General features: G+C 42.0%; 1 protein-coding gene across 1 annotated transcript; it reads right to left on the bottom strand.

Annotated features, from left to right (window-relative positions):
- On the bottom strand, positions 1–26,821 carry smc3 (structural maintenance of chromosomes 3). The gene is made up of 29 exons (XM_069665682.1): positions 26,660–26,821; positions 25,874–25,949; positions 25,670–25,708; positions 25,472–25,539; positions 25,130–25,201; positions 24,340–24,419; positions 24,146–24,224; positions 23,863–23,980; positions 23,496–23,671; positions 22,625–22,705; positions 22,004–22,168; positions 18,842–18,963; positions 17,405–17,618; positions 17,090–17,193; positions 15,886–15,985; positions 14,133–14,293; positions 13,598–13,739; positions 13,098–13,248; positions 12,037–12,189; positions 9,517–9,668; positions 9,232–9,390; positions 7,913–8,020; positions 7,548–7,656; positions 6,506–6,753; positions 4,350–4,562; positions 3,597–3,788; positions 2,860–3,037; positions 2,550–2,656; positions 1–1,046 (listed from the first exon to the last, which is right to left on the bottom strand). The coding sequence occupies exons 1-29, from the start codon at positions 26,672–26,674 to the stop codon at positions 975–977; spliced, it is 3,654 nt and encodes a 1,217-aa protein (XP_069521783.1). The 5' UTR covers positions 26,675–26,821; the 3' UTR covers positions 1–974.
- Between the last annotated feature and the right edge of the window lie 51 nt (positions 26,822–26,872).

The raw sequence follows: 26,872 nt of genomic DNA, 5'->3' as shown, positions 1-26,872 counted from the left end.
TTTCTAATTACATAAAAAGGAACCAAAACATTTAAAAGGCAGATCTGAAACTAGTCACAACATATGAGCAGTTTAATCCCAAACAATCAATCCTGTATGGAAACACAGAAAACATAAATTACAACATGTGATCCCAGAAAAGCTCAACTGGATATGTGACGATTTGGAATCAAACCTTTCATATATTGAAGTGACCTAAAAACAGGAAATTACACGATAAAGTAACGACCATAAAAAGGAACCACAACCTTTAAACAATTGAAGCCATGTGGCTGGTTATAACAGATACAAGTTAACATTGTTTCATGAGTACAAAGAGGATACATTACAGAAACCAAGAGTGAACAATAACTCTTTTTCTAAGGGTGCCAATAAAAACATAAATCCATCAGCTGGAGACCCTCTGGAGGTTTGACTTTAACAATCTGCATCCATATCACGGAAACAGTCTCAACTGTTCACATGATGAGATGCTTCCTGAAAAGGTCCTGGTGGTTTGTAACCTTTAAGAGCGTCTCTGGCACTTTCCAACTTACCTTACAGAATGTATAAAAAAAAATCAGCTCAAAAACCTTCGTTAGAAAAAATTCAACACAGTAACAAACAGGTACCGAGAGCTCTCTTCAGGATGTGTTCAGACAAAATGAGACTTGATTGTTTTCAGTGTAAAGGTACTACACTTTTGTAGGTGGTCGGATCCAGTGCATTTTAAACACACAGAGGAAAGCAGGGAAGTCATTTTTGAGTTGCGGTTTTCAAAATGAGAAACCAATCTGAATCTACAACTTCAGAGATGGTCGGAGAAGCCTGCTGCATTGTTTATCTTTAACAGAGGGACTAAAAAAAGGCTGGTGGATTGAGCGAGATGTTTCTGTCTCTGGACCTAGTTATGGAAGGCTTTGAGCTACGCAGTGCACTGTAGAGGAGGAGGAGGAGGAGGAGGAGGGGCGACGAGGATGATGAGCTGAAGACTATTAACCATGGGTGGTGTCATCCTCCACAAAGTCTTTGGCCTGCTCCGCTGTGATCACGTCGATGTGACTCACCTAAACAGACGCGCACACACACACACACACACACACACACACACACACACACACACACACACACACACACACACACACACACACACACACACACACACACACACACACACACACACACACACACACACACACACACACAGTTAATGGCCAATCAATGCCTCCATTTCAGACGCTGACTAAGCTGTTGTTATTTATGTTATGAAACCTCAGAAACTCCAGAGAAATAAATCTTTTTACTGAGACGCTTCAGCAGAAATCAAACTGAAGGAATATACAGCAATAACCTTCATTTACAGATAAATGTTGACCTTCCTGTGAATGTTTCTGTTAATAATTAAGGACAACAGAAGCGTGGAAGTCTTGCAGAAAGTTCAAGAATGTCTCATGTTACATTTCTCCTCAGAGGACAACATGGTGATGATACACTGGCAGAGGCTGGTGAAGAACATCCCCTTTTTAAATGTGATGTGATTTCATGTTACTTCGCCAAGACTGAAGCTGTCTGTACACTTTGTTTTTGTTTACCAAATTACGCTACCCTCACTACACTTTGACTCATCCATCACAGACATTACTGAGCCTGGCCGATAAACACTGAGAGAAAATAACACAGGACTCTTCCTTTAAACAGGAGTGTAAGAACAAAAACTAAACTTGGACCTTACAAAAAATAAAGACAGCTTTTATGTTTTACTCTTTGTAGACCCCAATTCCTTGACATCAGAGCTAATGAAAAATAAGTTATGGCCTTGATTTACTTAAAAGGAGCAATTGGCCCCTGGAAAAAGCCGCTGTCAGTCAAAGCTGGTGTTCTCTGTAATCGATAGAAGCAATAATATTTGAAATTGGCGCCATAGCTGTGGAGAAAGTTGTACATACAGCTAGTGGTTTCACCCATTCTACATTCCTACAACACCCAGCGTCCATTGCGCCCCTCCCTCTGAAAGAAATCGCCCAGTAAGAGACGCCGGAGTGAAATACTACCGTTTCGCTACAGGCAATGGCTCAGAGCAGAACACAATCTGAAATACGACGAGAATATACTGGTGGATCGTCTCCTGGTGGTCTGCAGTCTACATTTCAAACCTGACGATTTTGAACGAGACATGACATCAGAGGCCAATGTCCTAGATTGAGGAAGTGTAGTTTAGCAAGCTCCCTGGCTTTGCGTAGTCTAATGGAGGTTTTCCAGGGCCCATTGGAGAAGCGGATAGTGTCCTCTAAAGGCACAGAGTGAAATTGCATTTTTTTTCTACCATAATGGCATTAGCTCCCCATAATAGCACGATAGGACTTAGGTTGAAAATCAGCGAACTGGCCCTTTTAGCTGGTTCTGAACCTCTCTAAATCTTAAAACAGCACAATCTGCAGAATGAAAACATTTGCATACAACCTTTCTCCTGCCAATGATAAGAGACCCCTCAGCCTGTCTGTGAGATCACCTCTTCAGGATAAACTGGAATGATTGGTGCGGATAAATCCGGCCCTTAAGTTCTGTCTCACCTTGTTTCTGAATTTGACACCGTAGAACTTGTCAGCGGACTCGAGCAGCTCAGGCCTGAAGGTTGTAGTGATGAACTGGGCGTGACCTGCCAGCTCCACGATCATGTCTGAAATAAAAGAGCAATACAGAAATGGTGATTATGGCTGAAAGATTGAAAGATGAGCAAATAACAAATAATAATAATAATAATAATAATAATAATAATAAGAACAAATAATTAAAACCAGATTTTTCTTGCTATTCAAGAAATTAATTAAAGTATGAGACCTGTTTAATTCCCCTTCTGCACATATTCAACCAGCACTTTACCTGAGACAGCCTTCCTGTGCTGGGCGTCGAGGGCCTGGTCGATCTCATCAAACAGGTAGAAAGGAGCGGGGTCACACTTTTGGATGGCAAATATCAGAGCCAGAGCCACCAGAGACTTCTGACCTCCAGACAGCTGCTGCATCTCTCTCATCTCCCCCTGCTTCCCTGTGAATGACACCTACAGAGGACAGGGGAGGCAGTGTTATTTAACCCCGGGCAGAAACACACTCACACCCACACACACACACACACACACACACACACACAATGTTTTCATTATTATTAGCTTCAATGTTCTGGGAAGAGAGACGATCCAACAGATGACCTGAATGCTTCTGTGCTGTTATGACAGCTCTGATAATGATACAGATAAATTTAGAGTGATGAGGACGGGGCATTAGTCATCGCATGACCAACTTTGCGTTGGTTTAGCTTTGTGGGGATGTTTCAAGGATATGTAATCCTGAAATAAACAATGCAATGTTTTTTCTACTAAACTCAAAATAACTTTTGTTTTTTAGCAAAGAGACAACCGCTTGCACAACAGGAGAGCATTGTGAGGCTCAACACAGCTCAGTATGAAAGTGGGAATATCATGATGCCAAGGACGATGTGATTTACACTGTTTTACCTTCTACATATATTTAGTTAAATAATGAGTCAAATAGAGACTGTCGTTTCACACAATTAATTTGGAGTTAAAAATAGACAAAATAAACACATGATTTGACTCTTACCCGAATGCCGACTCCAGTGAACTGGTCGACTGAGGGAACACTGCTCTGAGAACCGGAGCCCCTTTCGCTGTCAGCGCCGCCCTCGCCCTCATCCTGAGACTGGCTGCCTTCAGCGTCGCCCTTCTTCATCACCAACGTAGCTTTGCCACCTGGAACCAGCTTCTGGAAAACCTCACTGAAGTTCTTCGACACCTGAGAGGATGAAAATGTGTGAAGAGGAGGCACAAAGAGGATTTTAGTTACATTAGTCAGATTAGGAGAATCAAATCGGTGAGAATCAAATCTGCTGTACTTTTTGTGTAACTGTGCTGGTACTGTGGAGTTGTCAGAAATTTACAATTACTTATAGCTTTAAATTAACTTCATATTTTTCTTCCCATTTCATACATCTAAAAAACTGCTTATAGGACCAGTAGAGTTTCTCTGTTACAGTAACAACACGGTTGGTGCAAATGCCTAAAAATCATGTCTGAGTAATGCCTGTATAAGTTGTAGTGCTGCCTTTCTGTTTTACTGGAGAGATATGAAGATGCACTTTTTCTGCAACAGTCTCATCCTTGAAGGCTTCCCTGTAAGATGCTCTCTTGCAAACTGAAAACTGAATATTATCTCAATTTAAGGGGCAATATCTCCAGGTTTAACAAGCTTTAAACAATAGAAATGTTGCTTCATATAATTCTGCACGACACAAACACAGGATTAATCAAACCTGCCGCTCTGGAGACTTTGCACAGGGTCTGTGGTGGCACGTACCTGTTTGAAGGTGAGCTGGATGGCCTCGTACTTGCGCAGCTCCAGGACGTTCATTAGCTCCATGATGGATTTGTAGCCACGGTCCAACTCATCCTGACGCTTAATCAGCTTTTCCTTCTGCTCGGAGAAGTTGACAAACTGGTCCAGAGCTTTCTTGTTGACGTGACTGTACTTTTTCAGCTCGGTGTTGCACTGCTCCAGTTTTCGGAACAACTGTGGGAGTTAAAAAAAAAGAAGGAAAGATTGAATCACCTTTAGCTCAGAGTGAAGTCAGACTGGCAGCCTGTCAGTATGTTTAATAATAGGATGACGCTTTAACTGTTATTTATATCTATAAGACTGTTTTCTGTCTTTGATTTGTTGCTCTACAGAATTTTCCCCTCAATTTCTGATCCTGATAAAGTTTTAAAATACATTTTAAATGGGATTTTCATTATTTTAATCAACTACAAAGATATTAACTTTCAAGATATTTTTCTAACAACAAATATGCAAAATTCTGCTGTGACATCTGCATCATCCTCTTGACAGAAAGTTAGCCGTATCCTTACAGTATCTGAGTGTGCATTGCTATCTCCTGTCAAAGGCCATAAATTCAGATCAATTATATATTTCTGAACAAGTACCAGAATCTATTTATGCCTGACGACGGCGTGACCTGATTAAGAACCAGCTTAGCCTGGCTCAAAAACGACACACGCTCTCCAAACTCTCGAACTATAAATTCATCCATCTGGAGCCCTAATGGCCGGGGAAACATGAGCAAGTGCCATTATTACACGGCCCTCATCCACTTCAGCAATCACTGGCACTATCTTGCCCCTGAGCAGTGTCCCGTGGAGAAAGATTAACTATGTGGAGTGTTTATGAGAAAGTGTGAGGGCTATTTTGGGCACTGTCGAGGAGGGGAGATGACACACACTCTCACACACACACACACACACACACACACACACACACACACACACACACACACTCACACACACACACACACACACACACACACACACACACACACACTCACACACACAATAATACACACACACCCACACAGAGTACATGCTCAGACACTTATGAAAGATGCAACCAAGCACCCCAGCGCTCAGTCTGCACCCAGGGGGGCTAACTGAAAAATCAGGGACAGAGCACTAACTAGTGTCTGAGTCACTGGTGAGTGGGAGGGATTTGACCGCCTGAGGCCCTTTAGACTTGGGTCTGTGTGTGTGTGTGTGTGTGTGTGTGTGCGTCTGTTAGGCTCTGGTAGTAAGATAGGATGCACAGAAAATGCGACCTTCGGTGGACCTACTGAGTTATTGTTGGAGCCGCTGTTGTCATGTCTGTAGTGTTAATGTTGCTGTGGTAACAAAAGAGCTAGGGCCCGGCGATCTAAGCTTCTAGCGCTCTGACAATTTTCCTTTATAGCACTTAACACCTTAAAGGGCTCAAAGCTGCATTATCTTTTGCTCAATTCCTCAAATGACTGTGTGTAATGTGTGATGTTAAAGCTTGTAGCGACAATCCCACAGAGTATTATCACCCTTCTGCAGTTCCCCTCAGCTCTGCGGAGCGTTTCAGCATCTTTCATCTCATTGTTTGGGTTTCACTGCTCTCAAACTTACTGTTTCTGTTACGCTTTAGTGCTCTCTTTAACCTGCTTATGTTTTCAGTAAAAAAACTCTGACATACACAATGTACCCTGACTGCACACCACTAAAAATAAGACAGAAAAAAGAAGGTAGCAGGTAAAAAGTGCATCATTTTGCAGTTAAGTTTTGCATGGATATTTTTCCCTGAGGAGTTTGTTAAAGAGCAGACCAGAGAAAAAGCAAAGTGAATATAGGACCCAAATTAACCAGGCGGAAAGAAGCATAACTCTAAATGGATGCATAAACTGTTCATTAACTAATTTATCATTACATGTTTATAAGGTGATTATATGTGTTGCAATTAACAACTTCTTCTACTGCCCCCATGTGGCAGCTTACTGTAATCAGTCCTAGTGTACCTATTAGCCCTTAAATAAACTGATCCCAAATCAGTTTCAATGAAAGAAGTTTCAATGTAGATTTGGACTAAAAAGAAGGTAACTTAAGGAAGGGCTCTCAGAGGGAATCATGCATCATATTTAAGCATTCCCTGTGTGTGTCTGTGTGTACCTGTTTCAGCGTGAGGGTCTGGTACTTCTCGAAGGCCTCCTGTGGCAGCGAGCCCAGCTCTCTGATCTTCTTCATGCACTCCTCTTTCTTCTTGAGCAGCATGCCCTGCCTGTTGGTCATCTTCTCCAGCTCCTTTGTGTCGTGGTTGATGGCGTCATTCTGCTCCTTCTCAATGTTCTTCCAGCGCTCCATGCTCTTTATGTGGTCCTTGATCTCCCCCTCTGTCTTGTCAATCATAGAATCCAGATCTGGGATAGACAGAGAAGGAGACAGTAAGGGCTGTGCCGTAGTTACGATTGGTTAAAGTAAGACACTTTTGGTGCAGTCTCTTGTTTAAAAAGTAATGAAAATAACTTTCTAGAAGCAAACAGCCAATACTGATTCAAATATCCGAGTTCATACTTTATAATCAGAAGCCGCGAGGACTCCATTTGGCTTTACAGCCTTCATCAAGCCATTTCTCCCTCTTTGTTAACAGAGAGACAAAAGGCAGTCAGATTGTTCTGTGAATCATAAATGCAAATGCGACATGAAAGAGTTTAGAACAAAGGACTGAATATAATACCTACTTAAAAATTAGGTCCTGCTGTGAATGTGTCTTTAATAAGATAAATTAAATATGAATGCATGTAAATTAATGCTATTCAGGAACAAGTGCTTTCTGACAACTGCACTCCATCACCCTCGTCTGAGTCACAGAGCCACTGGAACATTTATAAAACTGTGCGGCCATGAAACATATCATTCCAACTGTGAGTCAAACACATGACAGCAATTCTCACCATCTGCTGGTGGTCGAAACCCACAGAGGACAGTTGGTATTTAGTATTAATTAGAAAAGATTACTGACACCAGACGTTACCCTTAAGCCTTATTTATTAGTTGCTTTAAGAGATATCACCGTTTAGTATTGATTATTAAGAATCATTTCACAATATTAAAAAAAAAAAAAAGATTACTTTTGTCTCTATTTTTAAATATATTTTTATTTTATTTCTGGCCGTAACTAAATCGTTAGTGTGTATTTTAGTAAAATGTGTACCTTCTGATCGAGCCAGAGTGTCTTTCACACGCTTGTTGATGCCGTCCAGCTCAGAAGTTGTGGCTGTGAGCACGGTGCCTCCCTCAGTTTCTCGCAGCTCGTTCAGCTCCTGTGTCAATGCAAAGGAGACCACATCAAAAAAAGAGGTTCACACTAATTCAAGAACTCCTCTGACTTGAAGAATAAAAGCATACAACAATACAAGTGTCCCCTTATGACATTACTGGAAGCATCAAACAGCTGCAAACTTGCTGGATATGCAAGTAAGGATGTATGAATTCATAATGATAAATCACATTATAGAAAAGTATTAGTTTGCAGAGCCATACTATGGGACATTTAGGGGGTTTAATGGCACAGCGTACCTGCTCCACTTGGTCCAGACGCTTCCGTAAGTTCTCGTTGAGGTATGTTTCCACTCGGGTCATGATGCCCTCGAGCTTGATCCTTTCATTCAACAACTGCCTGTTGTCCTGTGGGTGGATGGAGGGATCAACACACAGCATTAGTACATTCACAGGAACTGAATATTCAAGAGTTCCTGAGACAGTTTCTCTTGTTGTGTTTCAAATGGAAGAAATGCCATCACCGCGCTAGAAATGTGAGTAATGTTAGCATTAATTCATTTTAAAGCTAAATGTGACTAATAATCTGCCTCTGGCATTTTATTCAGACTGCTCCGATATAACAACATCCACTCTGCACTAAACAAACTGCCTCCTCATACAAAGGACACTGCTCTCTATACAGAAGTGCCCAAAAATAGTGTACATAACCTTTATGGCACACACACTTATGTCCAGCCAAACCCCGATCAACAATAATTCCTGACCAAGTGATCGCACGATCGAATTTAACAACCGCCAACACTGCCGAACCATACATGAAAGGGTCCATGTTGTGGGGGCGGAGCTGTTGCACAACGCTTGCAGGAATGGTTGAGAGTTCATTGAGGTGAGAGCTGAGAGCAGCTGGCAGTAAAAGAAAAAGAGGAGGCAACGCTGGATCACAGGAACATCCCACACACAGCTGCTGCCTGCTGATCTCACCTCAGTTAGGTTTGAGTACAGTAGCAGGAGGCGGAGATGGAGATGGAGGGGAAACAAAGTGAAAACAAAATGTAGGTAACTGTTCTCTGAACTAAATATAAGCAGGTGGAGAGATGCGTATGCTCCCACTACTTCAGCTTCACATAAAGTTTCTCATTTTATCCGTGGGAGAACAGAAAATACAAATCCATTGGGGCGCTGCTTTAGCTCAGTTGGTAGAGCAGGCTCCACATATACAGAGGCTACAGTCCTCGTCGCACTGATCGCAGGTTCGACTCTTGGTGCATGTCATCCCCCACTCTCTACTCCCCACATTTCCTGTCCATCTTTAGCTGTCCTATCCAATAAAGGTCAAAAGCCAAAAAAAATAAAGATCCATCCTAAAATCAGCTTTTAAATTAAAATCATACACTTGAAGGCCCTTTGAGGTTGGTTTAACTTCATGGTCCGGGGACTGCGGTGAGTATTGACTCACTGCACCAGTCAACCACACTTTTCTTTATCTTTCTTTTTCTTTTACAGAAATGTATTTCAGGGACATAAATCCCTGTGACTCTCAGTTATTTGAAGGTGTGACAAATTATGCAACAGGTCTAGCGTATAAAACCCAGTCTGTGTACGATGGTCCTTCTGACCTGCTGGAGTTGACGGATCTCATCATTGAGGTCATCTACGCGCCTCTGGTCCTCCAGGCTGAGCTGGGAGAGCAGGTCTGTTCCCAGCTCGGCCTTCAGTGACTCCCTAGTGGACTCCATGGCGTGCAGGCTGGCCTCCAGACTTTGGAGACTGCGTTGCTGGAGAAAAGGAAGAGAGAGAAAGAGTGAGACAGGAGCAGATCGCTCACAGTCAGCGCAGAGTGACCTTTGACCTTGTGTACACATTTAAATTCAGATACTTTGACATCGTCAGTATAAGATCACCTTGGGCATGAACGTCTTCTCCGACTGCTGCCTCTTCTCCTTCAGCATCTTCATCTCTGACAGAATACTGTCTCTGGAGGCCTTAAACTTCCTCTGCTGTGTCTCGATCTGCTGCATCTGGTTCATCAGCTGGTCAATCTCATTGTTGATGCGTGGAGGCAGCGGTTAAGGAAGAATTCATGCTTACATTCATGCTTATTACAAATGATCAAGAACACAAGTTGGGTTGACTGGTCAAGCTTTCTCTTCTGCAGGTTTCTCACCTTGATATGACCCAGTGTCTACAGGCTACAGCTGTCTACATTAACTCTTTATGCCGCCAAGGAGTACGTGTGCACAAAAACAAAAAAGGAAATCAGGAGGAACAAGAGACTGTTTCTGTCGAGTGTATTTTCATTAGCACATAAAAAGGGTCACAGGACAGCTTGTAGGCTTTTTAGTGCAGCTCAGAGTGCTTCGATGGCATGATTAGGCCTCCAAGGGAGGACTGCGTCGTCTTTGATATCAAGGCGGAGAATTAAGGAGGGCTGCATATACTCATCATTAGGCTAATTTAACAGACAGGCTTATTGATCTTCCAGAACTACAACACTGCTCTCAGCCTTTGGGGTTTAAAGGGACTCAATGAACACTGACGCTAATCAATTAGCTGATGTAAAGAGGGCTCCTGAAAGTCAGAGGGCTGCTGTGCCTGTTTCCTAGGGCACACGGAGAAAATAATCATTCTCTTCAATAGGAACAGCAACATCAGACCCCTGCCCGGATATTAAAAAAAAAACCTGCATCAATCTTTAAGATGACAAATTCAACACTTATGACTCAAGTATGAAACATGAAGCTTTTCATACAAGGAGCCTGTAGGGATTGTAGCAGTTATGACCATTCACAATAAAAGGCTCATTACTGCATGACCTCAATAGTTCCACAATGCGGCTGGTGGCGAAACAAAGAGGGCAACTTAAAAGAGAATGGACGGGTGACGTGCATCAGTAATGTCATGCTTATCAACGTGGCAGAAGTGGACACTGAACAACAAGAGGCTTTTAAATAATTGATCTGTTCTCTGACTCACCGCCGCAGGACTGTAGGACGAGCGCCATGTCATCGGCTCAGTCATCCGTTTTCTCTGCCTACTCACACGTATATGTAACGTCCAGGTGCACACACTACCCCACATACACAATACTGGGTTGAGAAGCTACACACAGTAAAAACAGGTGTGCAAACACACATATAAACACACCTGGTCGGAAGTGACCATGTCCATAAACATATTGTATAGTACAAACACAAATCCTCCGTGATCCGCCCAGCAGTGAGTCATGGCTCTGGCCAATATGACCTAACATACACTAATCCTTCTTGACCTGCTTAGACACTCATTGCATCCAAATCAGCTTCCTGTTGGCTGAGGGAGCTACATAACCCAGATGGATTTAATCCAAATTTAAAATACAGGTGCAGCCATGTCACATCCCACTGTTAGTGAGTGAGGGCTGCACTGAAGGGTGATTTTAACAGAGCGCCTAGATAGAGGAGAGGCTCTCATTCACTGCAGAGTGGCCTTTTAAACAGAATATTTCTTCATCAGCAGGAGATGTGAAGGTTGTCTTTTTAAGTCTGATATTTTTGGTTTCAAAAACACCAACTCTGTTTCATTCTCTATTTTGGATTCAGAAGGCCAAAATCACAAGAGCCCACAGTTTGTCACACCTGCTGTTTTATTCCTGTATCATCCAGAGCACAGCAAGTATGAGCTTGCTTTGTACCGCCTGCTGTCCTTGCTATATATATGCAAATATGCTGTTTTTCCTGAAAACTAACACTCTCCTTAAGGTGCCACAAGATGTTGAGAAAACTATTTTAACTGAATCCACTATCTATACATCTAACATTTAAAGCAGATGGAGTCACTTCGGTTGAATTATGGGTAAATAATTCATTATCACATGAACAGACATGTCCCCTCATGTCCTGTATATCCCCCCGGGACAAACACTGGTATAACTGTTCGGTATTCATTTGTGACTCAACCCATTTTGTTATAATCAATATTTCTCAACAGGGGGAAAAGCTGTTTCACTGATGAAGTGATCATTTGGTGAAGCTTTCAAAGAAACTGCATGAGTCACTTCTGAGTAAACAACTTGTCTCCAAACTCTGGCAGCACAAAGAGAATGAGTAAGACCTCTCTAACCCACAGGCTTCCACTGTCACAAATAATGCAGAGATGCACTTTGTAAATGGTAAATGGACTGTACTTATATAGCGCTTTTCTAGTCTTTGCGACCACTCAAAGCTGCTTTTACACTACATATCACATTCACCCATTCACACACTGATGGCAGAGGCTGCTCCGACCTTCCGATTGAAAGACGACCGACTCTACCACTGAGCCACAGCCGCCACTCTAATACAATGAAAATCCTTTCAGTTACATGCTCTGAACTACCTGATAAGCCAACATGATCCTATGGGCATCGATGGAGTAATTAGCATATGTTTTAGAGGAAAGGATATGTTCAATGTTCCTGCGCAGGTTCTCGTTGAGCTTGGCCTCCAGCTCGCCCAGCTCCTCCTCAGCCTTCCTCATGTCTTTCTGCAGCTCCAGGCGAGACTTCCTGGTATCGTAGTAGCCTCCTGTCAGGGCTCCACGGTGGCTCACCTGGTCACCTAGGAGGTCACAACACAATGCACTACGTATAAGAGATAGCGAGTTATCAGCCGTCAGAAGACCATGACAAACCTCTGAACATCTAATGAGGGACAGAGAGCTTGTCAGTTAGATTCAGGCAGGGTGAAAACAATAATAGTTACAGTTCTTACTTCTTCTACAGCCTGTAAATGCACTTCTGTTGTGTGGAGACGAGGTTTTAATGATACAACAGAATTGTCAAGTTTACATGCCATACGGGGACCTACATTACAAAGAAATGGTCATAGCACAATCATTTACAGGAGGGACATGATACCAGAGCACGTCTCTCTCTCTGTTTCACTGAAGAGCCTGAGATTGTCAGTAGATACCAACAAATAGAGCAGGGGTGGAGTGAGTAGAGATTGTCTATGTTTTTATCGTGGATGGTGTCATACTTTCGGACTGATAAAAAATTAAAAATAAACCACATGTAATAAAATTTCCTCCAGGCGTTGCTGAGGGGAATTTCTGCATTAACATGAACGGGACATTGGTGATGTCACGGTAACCTTTGTCCATCAAAATCTAATCAGTTCATCCATAAAGCCAAGTGGATGTTTGTGCCAATTTGGAGATTGTCACTGGTTAAGGAGGAAGAACTGGAGTACTGGTAAACTTTTCGATGAGGGTCATAAGCATGATACATATTTCACGGATGCTTTGGATTAAAAATGTACCTGAGGAGGGCCGCGTTAGTTAACAGCTACAAAACAATAGGCTGGTACGAAGCTGTGTAATAATACATCTGCCAACAAACAACTCTTTAGATACAAAGCCATACCAACTCATATTTTTGTGTGTGTGTGTGAAAGCTGCCGCCTTGCTTTACTTATCCTGTGGTTGTGGTATGAACTGTGCTGCTGTGCATCATCAGTAAGCTTACCCTCCAGAGTGATACAGTCCATGGTGAACGCTCTGGCCAGCTGAGTGGACACTTCCATGCTGCGACAGATCAGGGTTTTTCCAAACACGTGCTTGAAGGCCTTGTCAAAGTTTTGGCTGTAGCGCAGCTTGCTTATCATGGGGATAGCGTCCTTATGGGGAAAACATATTGGTATAAAAACAGAGGAAAAACAAAACAGAACACATCATGATAAAAAAGTTGTCTGTCATAGAATGGTTAAAAATCAATATAGGTTTTGTGTAACCGGGAAAATTGTGGCCTTATTTCTTACAGGGGGGAAAAAAAGGTTGGAGTAAGAGTGTGTGCATGACTGTTAAACCTCAACTCAGCAAAAGTATGAAGTAGACAAGTGTTTAACATAATACACATGAATACAGTTTATTTTATTCTAACTGTTATGTTAGTTTTGCTGGTTTGTTGTCAGGGTCTAAATTTACTGTGTACAAAAACACCAGATGCAACTACTGCACGTGTCTTACGTTGGTCTCGGGGTAGGCGGTGTCCCTGACGTCCAGCTTGGTCAGGGGCAGGAATGTAACTTCTCCAGGCAGGTTCATTTTGTTGAACTCCATCAGTATTTTGGTGCTGACTTCATCAGTCTCAACAATGTGGTAGAACAATCTGCAAACCACGAGAGCAGACAGACGAAGTGAGTGAAGTCACTTTAACTATATGGAATCTGCATCATTGTAGACAAACACCTGTGAAAACATCCTAGACATGAAACTGCTATAAACTGTGATTCAGATAAGTGATGAAGATAAAGATGAAAATCACTAAGTCCTGAGGCATATGTCTCTGATTCTGCAGAGGGAGGAGCAACTTAACACAATATTTGAATCACTGAATATTTCACACTCCACGCTCCTTATGTCCACAAGACACATTCTACAAGCATGTAGGAAGTTGAGGATGTTCTTATATATTTTGTTTGCTTCAAATGTTTGGTAGCGTCCTTTTCTTCAAAAACAAAAGAGGGAGCTGGCAGTGAAAATATAATAAAGCAGCCCTCACCTGGTACCAGCTGTCACCTCCACGCAGGTGTAAAAGGCGGGCTCGCACTCAAAGTTGTTCATGACGATGCCGTGGTAACCGTTGATGACATGCTGGTTGATGCCCTTCCTACGGAAATGCTCAAGGACTTTGTTGATGCTGTCGATGCCGTTCAGAATAGCCTGGAGAGTCACAAGAGGGTGAAAATGAATGATGAGTATCAGAAAAAACACAAGACTTATAAATTCAGAGGGAATTAATCCTAAATCATTGTAACACTGAATACTGGAAATAACTCGTATACTTATTCTATATATAAGGGATGAAGATTAATGCAACAACTCACATACATTTATAACCTAAACATACCCACTTTTAATTATGATGTTCATATCATAATCATATCAAAACAGCCCTAAGAGCAGTGACATAAACCATTGTTAAAGATCTTTTTCATGTAAATAAATGTCTGTTAAGTCACTGTCCATCGCCGAATGAGGTAACACAATGGTGATTGAGACTATGGCCCACTGATGAAAGCCATTGCATTTGCAGAATTACAAACTGGGTGTCAGTGGAAACTTTCATGGAAAAAATCACAAGTGGCGCCCAGTTAGTGACGCGTTTTCCATCACCCAGCAGTGGTTGGTCTGCCAGAGAGGGTAGGCGGAGCTAAGCGGCTGTTTTTCCGGTCTCTGCAAGTGTTGCGAGTAAACAGTAATCTACTATGGCTTAACAAACAAAGAAAAGATCGATGACTACAGATACAACTTCAAAAATAAGTGAAAATCCAAAGAAAAAGAAACAAACTCGACGCTCAGATGAAGCAAACAGTCTAAAAGAGAGTTACAACTGGAGCCAACTGTGGACATGACACATGCAACACTGTCTGGATATCTGGGAAGTGTGCTCCCACAATTACTGTTTATCGCCATAGGTGCCGCCAAAGAGAAAAAAACTGAGATCTTCAGGATTATAACTTTAAGATGGAGATAGATTATTAAAGATTGCTGAAACAAGACATAAGAAGTTGCATGCTGGAGAAAATCACAATGACAAATATATTTCTATGTCACCTCTAAACATAAAGTGTTGTTTTAGAAAAACACTAAACCATAAAATGCACACCATGAATATTAAATGTCAGAGAGGGTCGGTAGAGTCCATGAAAGACTGGAGACAGGATGAGTCAGCTGGCACCAATGAAAGAAAAATAAAAGCAATACATTTGCCTGTGAAGCCTCCTTTTATCTCAGCACATTATTCAGAAATGATATTTGATTGATGTATCTCCCCAGAAGAAACGACTTGCAGTAACTGGATGGGGCAGAGAGGAGTGAGTCATATGTAAATTTAGCACGCTATGATAAGGTGCCAGTAGCGAGGTAGATGAATGATTCCATTTGATATACCTGTCCTGACAACTGGCTGAGTCACAAAGTGAGTCTTTCGCAGTGTTCAGGTGGGCTCATTTGAAGAGAGAGGCACTTTTTCCACTTGGGGTTTGATTCATCATCACTTGCCCATTTCCCTTCTCACAGTGCTTCAGCAAAAAGCGCATGTGTGAGGGTTTAATGGATGTGTGGAACAGCAGATCTACCTCTGAGTTTCAATTATCACTGCGGAAAAAAGGAACATGGAGTGTCTGCGCGCAAGTAAAACGATTAGTGCTTCACAGGCACATCTTTCACTCGTGTCCAGACAGACGCAGGTGGTCGCCTGTGGTTGTGTTACGCAAGTCAGAAATTACGCAGACATGCACAGTTACACGGACCTTGCCGGTGGCTGCTCGAAGGAGCTGCTGTTTCTTCTCCAGGTCCTCTCGTTTGGCTGCCAGGGCCTGCTGCTCTGCGTTCTCCTCACGCCACAGGTAGCTGGACAGACACAGACAGTCACACACTGTTACACTTCTGGTGCAGGAAACCAAAACCCAACTGCAGCCATGATACTCTCAGAGAAGGAAACCAGTCAGTGATAAAAACACGCCAACACTGGGACACTGAACTAAAACATTCACTATGAAAGGGAGTTATTAATAAATCTTACAACAAAGAAAAATACAGGCAGATTCTCTATTTGTAAAAGTGTTTTTCTTGATTAAAATGAGGGGAAACAGTTGCATCTGTGTTGTAAAGTGTTGCCCCTTCATTTTCCCATTACTTTATTTCATGTAGATTTAATTGTCCTAGATTGTCCATTAACCATTAACCACAAGTGGCGCATAGAATTGTTAAATTACTGATAAATAATCTAATTTAAATAATTAAAACAATAACACTGCCCAAACAGCTCCCCTCTTGTTTCCATTATGATATTATTTTCGAGATGTATTTATATATTTAGAGCAGACAATGAGCTAAGAGCTTGCAGCTGTGTGGTCTGCATGTCGTATTCTCTCTATTAAAGCTGTCATTACGCCGCCTTTTCACCCACTACTCAAAAACAATGGATCACAGTGAACTGGAGGATGCATGATGGATTCAATATCAGACAAGCATAAAAATGAATCACCTTCTTTTAGTGATGCACATCATGACCTGTTTATTAAATGATATTATATAAAAAAGAACAAGATATATTTTCACTAGTAACCCACAACACAAATCCTCCTGCCCTGAAGGACCTTTTAAAAGTAGAAGGCTGTCTGGCAGCAGACGCCCCAGGTGTCACCCTCTCTGTTATATAAATCCAGCTCATTGTTTAGTTGGACAGAGAAGGCCGACTGACATTCACAGCACACAATACTCTGGTATGTGACTAAAGGTTGCCAAGCGGAAAACAGCATATTGGCAAATAGGAAGAGTGAATAATTCAAACATTCAGCTTAATGCGAGATGTAGGCATGGCTCATGTGAAGGTTCATCTAAATGAAGTGAAGCTACACTCTGAACAGTAAATAAAGAGCATGAACTTTGAATTAAATCAAGTGTAATTTGGGAGGTCAAAGAGAAGGTGAGAGGGAAAGATGAGGTTCTTACTTTCGTTCGCTCTGCAGCTCATCTTTCCTGTTCTTCACTTCGTAGTACTTCTTGTCCAGTTCCTCAACACGAGTCTTGACCTCATTTAGATCTTGATCAAGTTTCTATAGAGAGAAGATGGGAAGTGAGTCAGATACACACCTGTCAAGAGGCTACTTTAAACTGCAGAAAAGGCTTTCCAGGAAATGTCCTTGTAAATACAAGAGCTCCTCTAAAATAAACCAACAAAACAGCAACCTCGTGTTGTTTGCAATTATTTTGTGCCTATTATTGTAACAGAGTATGTAATAGTATAGCAGATTTGAGTTGTCTTACGCTGTACTGCTCGAGGTTCTTCTCCTTGTTGGTCTCGGTGTCCTCCAGGTCTTTGTGTATGGCTGCGATCTGCCTCTTTTTGTCATTGATGGCCTGATCCAGAGACTTCAGCTCCTTCTTGATCCACTTGTCCCTCTCCTCCTTGGAGGTGAACTGGCTGCCACGGCCCTGCTTGGCGTACAGGTCCGTCCTCTCCTGAGTAGCCTGAGCCAGTCTGGAAGGAAACGTAACCACAGAGGGAGAATCACAGTTTTAAACGTTGTTAAAAGTTCACGGAGGAATTATTATCAAAAGGGCTGGGTTTATCAACTCTCATTTGAATGACCCAATATCGATTCAAAAATCCCAAGATCGATCTTTAAAAATATGTAACGTGTCTGATCACTCACATTTCTGAGCGCTCCTGAACGCAGCACGACTCAGCGCATCCCCTCTAAACACGGTCGTGAGGGAGACATGCTTGGACTTGTTTACTGCAGCTACTAAGGAGACATCAGTGATCGCTGACTGACTTTTTCTATCGTATGTGGGTCCATGAATATGTAAGTTAGTTTTGCACTGATGTTTATGTTACTTTCTGTTAACGTTAGCTTTGGCCCTGAGTGCATTTTCTGCTTTTTGTTATACAGTATGCCTTTCCCTATAACTCTTGTGTGGCTTTGCTCTTCGCGCTGTGAGATCTCGTGGCCAAATCTCGCGCAAGTTGAAGCCGAGTTTGTTAAATCAAAACCAGGAGCCAGACGTAAAGACTAAAAATCTGAACTGGAAAAAAAGTTCATAAGCTGTCTAATTAATAAAATTGTTAATATTATGTTGACTGCTGTTGGTTATGTTAAATAAAAAGTACATGATGTAACTTTGGGGTCACATTCTTATTGTAAACATTTTGATAACGCACCAGGTTAGAGGTGCACTGATATTGTAACTGAAATACCACTAACACAAATCGATATCGAATTGAATTGGGATCTTGTGAATCAGAATCGAATCTAATTGAGAAATCCATATCGATACCCAGCCCTACTTATCAAGATGTTATCTTTATTCTCATAACGTGCACACAGTGAAAAACCTGGTCTTCGTCAGTTATATAAATGACATGATCATCTACAACCCTATAATACAGAGTGTGCTTAATATACTGTGGTTGTTGTCCTGTGTCACATACGCAGCAGAGATTCCAGCGGGAGCACAGATGTGTTTGGGTTCTTCGTTTTAAAAAAAAAGGACTGTTTTCTCAGGGTCACCTTTGAGCTGTTTCGGATTCCAAAGGTTTGCACCACATCTGCATCAAACATACTCTTGAGAATCTATAAATTTCTCATGCGCATCCACCCCTGATCTCTCGCTATCAAAATGTATTGAAAATGTGATGACTGACTCATCGGCTAATGCCTGCTGCTCGAGGGACCGTAGCCGAGAATGAGTCATCTCTACCTGGATATGCCCCGCTCCTCTTTTTCCTTCACCATGTTGAATTTGGGTTCAGTCTCCTGCAGCTCTTTTTGCTTCTCTTCGATTTTTTCCAACAGCTTCTGACGCTCCTTCAGCAGGCGTTTCTGGAGGTGGAAGATCAGACAATGTTATTTAGAGATGAGGACAGGAACAAGAGGAGAGGAACGTGACTGTGGGAAACTGGACGACCTATTGTGAGAGAAAGACGGAGGAGGGATTATTCAAGAAAGTACCTATATTTGAGTTCGTATTTTATACCCTCTGTGCACCACTGTTATGCAGTATAATTTACTTGAACTGACAAATGAATAGTTCAATAAATAGAAAAGGTCAGCCAATCAGATTCTATGACACTGAGACGCCATATTTATATTTGATTCGAGCGTCAATTACCAAAAAAAATAGACAAACAAAGGATGTGAAGAGAACCCAAACCATGTCACAGGTTTTTACAGCATGGATAGAGGAAATCACAGTATGCTTCACTTATATACAGCTTTGGACTCCAGGGCAGAATCCAAAAAAATATGAACTCAATATTTTGATTATTACTCTATATTTAGTGTAATAATCATGTTTTTACCTTAGTATATGTAGGGAGCAAAAACCACAATGTATACCCACAACCATGGCTGCCTGTGAACCACTTTCATTACTGTAAACACAGGGACACTACAACCTTCTTTGGACTATTGCAACACCAAAAAGGTAAAGACAGGTTGTGAATTCAGGGAACATGCAACAAATGTATGTTTATATTAGTAACAGTATAAAAGTAACCCGGTGTTCAGTTTGTGTCACAATTTTATTCTTGAATCTTTCTCATCTGACTTCATAATTCAGAGCTTTCACGTGGGTCTCCCCAACAGCAGACGAGGGCTGCACCTAACGATTCTTTTTTTATTGACTAATCTAACGATTATTTTTTTGTTAAATCGATTAATCTAACGACTAATTTATTGATTATTCTTAAGATTATTTTTTTAAGATTACTTTTTTTTAGTCTCCAATTTCCACATCACTGTGTGATGATATAAATAATGATAGAATTAATAATAATAATAATAATAATTAATGAGTATTTGTCTATTTTGTCACATGCCTGGTCAGAAAAATATAGGACCTCATTTAATCACTATATGTTATAGCAACCGTTTCCCTGAACTGCAGAGTCAGTATTTACAGTACTTACTTACGTACTACTTCTAAACAACAAAAAAATCAACAATTTTTGAGAAGGTACTACAAAGGCCTACCTCTGACCCTCCTCTCTATTAAAAGATCGAGTTTGAGTTTTTCCCAACTGGACCTGAACGCATCTCTCCTCTCCTCTCCTCTCTCGGTCGTAACTTGTGTCATGAAGTGCACAGTGAGTGAGTAGTCGAGCAAGTAAGAGATAGAGAGCGGTAGAGTGACGGTAAATACAAGCGGAGCAGAGAGAAAGTTAAGGTTATATTTAACATTGTACCGGGGCTTCATTCAAAACGCTTGAGGCTCAAGCCAGCGCTCCCCAGAACGTGGCGCCCTAGCAGATTGCCAGCGATGAGTGACAAGATCCGTTTCTGCACGCACAGAACTTTACTGTGCTCCAGCTCTTAACACAGCCGTCTAGTTTTTGCGACACATCAACGCACATTATACAAATCGACGTATTTCCGTACGTCATTGATTACATCGTGTTGCCCTAGCCCTATAGCAGACCAAACAAATACCGATTCTGACACATTTTTCTATGTATCAGACACGTGTGTGGTGATGGTGAGTGTCATCTGACAGGTATGAAAACTTCTACATATCCCTCCTATCTAGCCAATCTCAAATCAGAACCCTCAGCCGCTCGTGACGCAGTTCTGCTCCCCTTGCTTTTTCATTTTGCTCCAATAACTTTTGGCTGATTCCGTGCCAGCCGGAGCCAGGTGGGCTTAATCCAACCAACAGCCAGCATGCTGCCTTGGACCCATCACGGTTCACACACAGACCGAGCCAATAAATCCGTTATGTATGATTAGCGTCTTCACACTCACACGTGCACACAAACACACACTGAACACAAGGCCATATGGAGAGCAATCAGTGCCAGCTCTGTACACACGTCGTGTGCCAGGAATGATGTATAGTGGAGCTGATGGCAAAGAGGCTGATACACGGGCTGCTGCTTCCTCTGTTGTGGTTCGATTCATCCAACTATTGGACCAGCAAACGTTCTGCTCAAAGAGTCTGCACTCAAACTGTCAGCTCATTCACGACAGCTAACTTCCTGTTTTAGTGGCAGAATTAGACACAGCGCTATTTGATAAGTTGGTGAGCTGATCGGTCAATTAACAGGAGATTCATCAGTGATAACTCATTTATAAAGAACAGATAACATCACAGCTAGTTGGGACAACTCCTCCATTGCCGTGGGTGGTCATCAACCACGGAGCCTTATCATCAAGGCCAACAAAACCCCCTGACTTTATTAGCCTACATGACTGTCTGGTTTTACCTGTGACTCATGTTTGAATGCCTTTCTTCACCATCTGTGTTTCGATAACATCTGATTTCCACAGTCACAAAGTGTGTCCTACTTATATTTAGTTATAAAATCCCAGCGCACCAACACAGCAGCAGAACAGATTGGAACGAAACTTAACCACCATCTGCGTTTAAGTCGATTTCAGTGACAGTCATCGCCTGTGCAGAGAGGGTCGCAGCAGCCAACAGACTGGACTCAAGCTGCCCGTCGTCCCGCCGGCTACGTTTATTATCATCACTCTCCTTTTCCATTAATATTAATCATGTGGTTTGTGGTCACTTTGATCTGCGGTTGTCAAAGTTTGCTGTCTGTTACACTGTCGGGTCTGCATTGCTCTGTGTAGAACAATCAAGGTAAAAATGTCATTATACATTCATGTTACAAGTATATAGTAATAAAGTGTTTTTCCAATTTATATAACTGCACAGCTGAGATGAGGCTTAAGCAAGGCGCAGACTAGATCTACAGAACTGTGAGAGCCATAAATGGAAGTGTGGTGGAGTCAGTAAAACAGCAGAAAGACTAGCGTCCTTCTCTACACGAACTGAAGGTGCAGGATAAGGAAGAGGGGTGGTGCTGTTCGTGCTGCATCACGTGTGCACAGTGACGCAGACGGGAGGCTTCCGTACCCTCTGTTCGCTGTTGCCTGCCAGCTCGTCCTGCAGGTCCTTGGCCTTCAGCTCGAGCTTGGTCCTCTGCTTGATCTGCTCCTGGCGCTCGGCCGATAGCTGCTCCCTCTCCTCCTTCATGGCAGAGATCTTGGACTTCAGCTCTCGCACAACACGCTCCGTCTCCTACAGAAAGGGAGCCAAAAAAAAAAAAAGACACTGACTGTGAGATTTCATTCAAAGGCTTGTGGACTATCTATTTATTTACCAAGGACGGATTCTATCAGGAGAGGTGGTGTGTTTTATGTAGTACATGCGCATTTACTCTACTCATTAAGCATGTGGACAGACAGAAGCAGATAGCCTGCTTTAAATAAGACATATATACACAGACTATGACGACACGACAGAAAACAACTACTCAAGTTTTACAGCCCAAAGGATTCTTGTTCAGTCAAAATGAAAGAATCACTATTTAACTCGTTTAACTGAATTGTTGATCTCAAAAAAGTGATGATTTGAAATGTGATTTTGAATATTTTAGTACTGTAACTCATTTTAAGAGAAAAGATTTAATGTTAATTCTTCATCCACCCCTAATTTTAGATGTTTGTATTTGGTCAGCATGGCGGCATTCTTTACCTCTACTTTGTCTCGGGCATCTTGCTGAGCATCCCGCAGCTGTCGGGATTTGTCTCCACAGGTCTCTCTCTTGGATGATAGCTGGAATGAAGCCACACAAAAAACAACAGTCTTGGTATTTAAGCTCAAAACAACAGATGGGAAAGATGCACTTTAGGTGAACAGGCCACAGTGACAATCAATTCTTGATTTCATTTGTATTTAAAGGAGCAATTTGCCCCTGGAAAAAGCCGCTGTCAGTCAAAGCTGGTGTTCTCTGTAATCGATAGAAGCAATAATATTTGATATTGGCTCCATAGTTGTGGAGAAAGTTGTACAAACAGCTCGTTGTTTCGCCCATTCTACATTCCTACAACACCCAGCATGCATTGTGCCCCTCTCTCTGAAAGGAACGGCCCAGCGAGAGATACTGAGGTGAAATACTAAAGTTTCGCTGCAGGCAATGGGTCAGAGTGGTACAGAATCTGACATACGACGAAAATATACCAGTGGATCATCTAAAAAATCTTTAGGTCTGCAGTCTACATTTCAAACCTGAGGTTTTGAACGAGACATGACATTGTCCTACATTGAGGAAGTGTAGTTTAGCAAGCTCCCTGGCCTCCGCCAGATGACACGTTTTACGTAGTCTTGCAGGGGTTTTCCAGGGCCCATTGGAGAAGTGGATAGCCTCCTCCAAAGGCACAGAGCAAAACTGCATTTTTTTTCTACCATAATGTTATTAGCTCCCCATAATAGCATGATCGGACTGAGGTTGGAAATCGGGGAACAGGCCCTTTAAGGAGGGATCACTCATTTCTAAACCAGGTAACTATCAAATTCCAGTTAACATATTAAGCCCGTCTCTTCTTTTATTTCTTGAGATTGTCACCTCGTCCAGTTTGGCCCGGGTTTCGTTCAGCTCCTGGTTGTAGATGGTGTACTCCAGCGCTCTTCTCATCTTGTCCCACTTCTGGTACTGAGCCAGCTCCTCCTTCTCATCCTCCAGGGTGTGCAGACGCTCCTCGATGTACTTCAGCAGCTCATTGATCTTCTCTCGCTTCCCCTCTGAGGATGGCACACACATCAGAAATGTCAACCACTACAAGAAATAAACACTTCATTTTCTTGGATTAGCTTTCTTTTACAGGTCCAGGCGATGATTTAATGGTGATAGCTGTGTAGTAAGTTTTGTTGTTTGTTTGTGGGAAAATTAATTCATGGCAGTCTATGAAATAAATATCTTTAGAAGCCTTTACCCGTCTCCTTCATGAGAGAAATACTCTCTTCCTTGCGCTCATCATACACCCGTGTACCGGCCACTTCTCTCAGCAGCTTCAGACGCTGGGAGTCAGGTGCTGTGGCCATTTGGTTGATCTGCACAACACATTGAAATGACACAAGATGTTGTGTTTAACCTGCTGTTCAACTTAATTAACATATGCAAGTCATAGAATTTGTATTTGTGTAGTGCAATATACACTAAAAAATAAACTGCTATGTGTTAAACTAGTGTGAGGATTGCACCCCCTTCTTTCTCACCTTTCCCTGCTTGACGATGTAGTAGGGGTTACTGCGGGAGAAGCCGGCGCTCTCCAGAAGGTTCATGACATCATTCTTACTGCAACAATCACAGACGCCATCAAACAAGAGATTACATGGATTCACAGAGTTGTTATCTCCTGAGTTGTTATCTCCTGAGATTGCACAGACAGTCGATTCGCAGCAATACTTACGTCACCATCTTCTTGTCTAAGAAGTACTGGTCCTTCTTTGCGCCAATGACGCGGCGAAGGGAGACTTCTTCTTTGTCGATCTGCAGGGAGAGACGTTAAACACCATTCAAGATGAGAATCACACACAGCAGCAGCCGAATTGTCTGGTTATGTCACAGTTTTACCAGGCAGCATGATTACAGTTTCACAGCCAGCTACAGGCAGTCTTTGGATTTCTAAAGTGGTGCAAACATCCGGTGCTCATCATCGGAATAATAAGCACGCTGTGTTATGTGGTTAAAGCTGTTGTCAACAGTTTTATATGAATGGTGGAACAGAACACAGTGATAATGTAACAGGTGAACAGCAGGCCTGGACTACCAAGGCTGAGGTGCAGTTGTTTTAAAAAAGATGCAGTGTATGATTCCTAACCATACGCAATGATTTACAGAGTTAAATTTTTAAGAGGCGTTTTGCATATAAAAGGTGTAAAACTGGTTCAGTTTGCAATCTTAAACGCTTAAAAGAAAATCTCAGTATAATTTGGCAGTGGAGCTGCTGTACACTTTGTGATGCTGTAGTCTTGTGCACAAAAGTGGAGAGCACTATCAGTCAAACATTAGTGCTAAGTATTGAATTAGAATACAAGAATCCAAACCTCATGCCATTAACCAGTGAACCTCTAGCTTTGCTTTATAATGGCTTCAACAATCAAAACAACAAAGAATTTATCACAAACACATGAAAAGAATCAGTCAGTGTGTCTGTGATTACAGTAATAGGACCATTATGAAACATTTGGCATTCTTACCGGCAGCCGGTTGTCAGAGTTGTCAAATATAATCTCCACAAAAGCCGAAATGACACGAGGACCAGTTCCCTCCTACAGGGACAGGGCAGGAAAACCAAATTAACATAATAGCTAACTGTTTACATTTATGAAGAACCTTACATATTGAAATATGATCCCAATGTGTTTCAGTATCCTATGAGAAAAATGTCATATTGTAAGAAATAAATCAACTCAAGACTTTTGTAATATCCGAGTCATTATAAAGTTACACAAGTTTTGGTCATTGTAAGCGTGTTTAACAATAAATATCAACACAATCACTGAATAATTTTCAGAACAGCACCATGGGCCTGTACTTACGTGGAGCAGGGCCAGACGCTGTTCAGGTCGCAGGTGACTGAACTCATCACTGAGCACAAACTGGATGGCTATAAAAAAAAAAAAAAAAAAAAAAAAAGAGCAGCAACAGTCTTAAGTTAATAAAAAGTAAAAAGTGTTCACTGATCAGAAATCAAAGCTCACTCACATGTCTGGTGAAATACAATGAGGTTCACATACCATAGAAAAAGTTACTTTTTCCTGATCCATTTCTTCCGACTGTAAAAGAAAAAAAGGAGGACATGGTGACAGAGGTTCTTTGACACACATATGAAAACTCATGAAGGAGCTATTATTTAGAGTGCATCCGCCTACACCCACAAAACAAAATAAAGCCAATTACATTATATTAAAAGTGAAAAGTTTAGGCGGAAGCATACTAACCAATGACATTGTGCTTTGGACTGAACGGGTCCACCACAGTCTGGTCCCTGTAACTTCTGAACCCCTGGATGATGACCTGCATAGGAAGCCAGAGACCACCGTGAGCACATAGTCCGTAACATCCTCCCCTTTAGGACAACATTGATCTCATTTTGCACATTGGTTATTTGGAGGCACTTCATTTACAAGCAAGGAAATATTACTGAATGCAGCAATATTACTTCCTCGACCCTCCGTTAGAAGTTAGACCAAGCATGTATGCTTGTTAGCTAAGCGCAGCATCTAATGCATCATAAACGGGGCACGATTATCTACAGGGCCTCTGCTGTCGGACACTGTATGAGCCAGTATTCATGCAAGACGTTAGCGGATTAGCATGTTTGCTAACGAGCTAAACCATGGGTTGGAAGAGCACAGTCTTCCCAAAGCTCATATTTATGAGTAACAAAATCGATTGCAGTGTTCTCTAGAGCAGCATTGATCAAAAAACTACCAATCGGCTAACCCAGCGTTAGCCTTGTAGCGTTAGCTTAGCATCCTGAGAAGGAGGACGGGCTGTTCATTCCTTGGTTAATCCGGGTAGCTTTAGCTACTATTAGCAAGTTACTATTCAACTTTAAGCTGTCTTTTATATGATATTGCTTAGCTCTGCAATCAAAATAACGTTGGACTGGGGGTAAAACAGCGGCTTTCCCAGTAAACCAGCAGAATAACGTCAAGATAACCCAATTAACGTTAAGCTAGTGATGGTAGGCAACATGTACCAGTCTGGTGCCGTTAGCTTACCTGTTTGATGTACATGGCTGTCTAAGCAGGACGTCTGCTGGGCTGAATTTGGAGATGAGCTCCCCCTCTCCCCTAAACTGGAGAAGCCGGGAATTTGATAACCCAAACTTAACAAAATATTAGAAATTGATACATTCAAAATAGGTTAAACACTTTGTGGTAAAAGAGAATAACATGGAAAATGGCGGCGGGGGGCGGGAAGGAATGGACCAT

This window comes from Semicossyphus pulcher, unplaced genomic scaffold (genome assembly GCF_022749685.1).
Source record: "Semicossyphus pulcher isolate SPU_LCO1_2020_fin unplaced genomic scaffold, fSemPul1.0.p SCAF_17, whole genome shotgun sequence".
NCBI classification, from domain to species: Eukaryota; Metazoa; Chordata; class Actinopteri; order Labriformes; family Labridae; genus Semicossyphus; species Semicossyphus pulcher.
The sequence above is the reverse complement of the archived record's forward strand: the minus strand, read 5'-3'. Positions and strand labels throughout refer to the sequence as shown.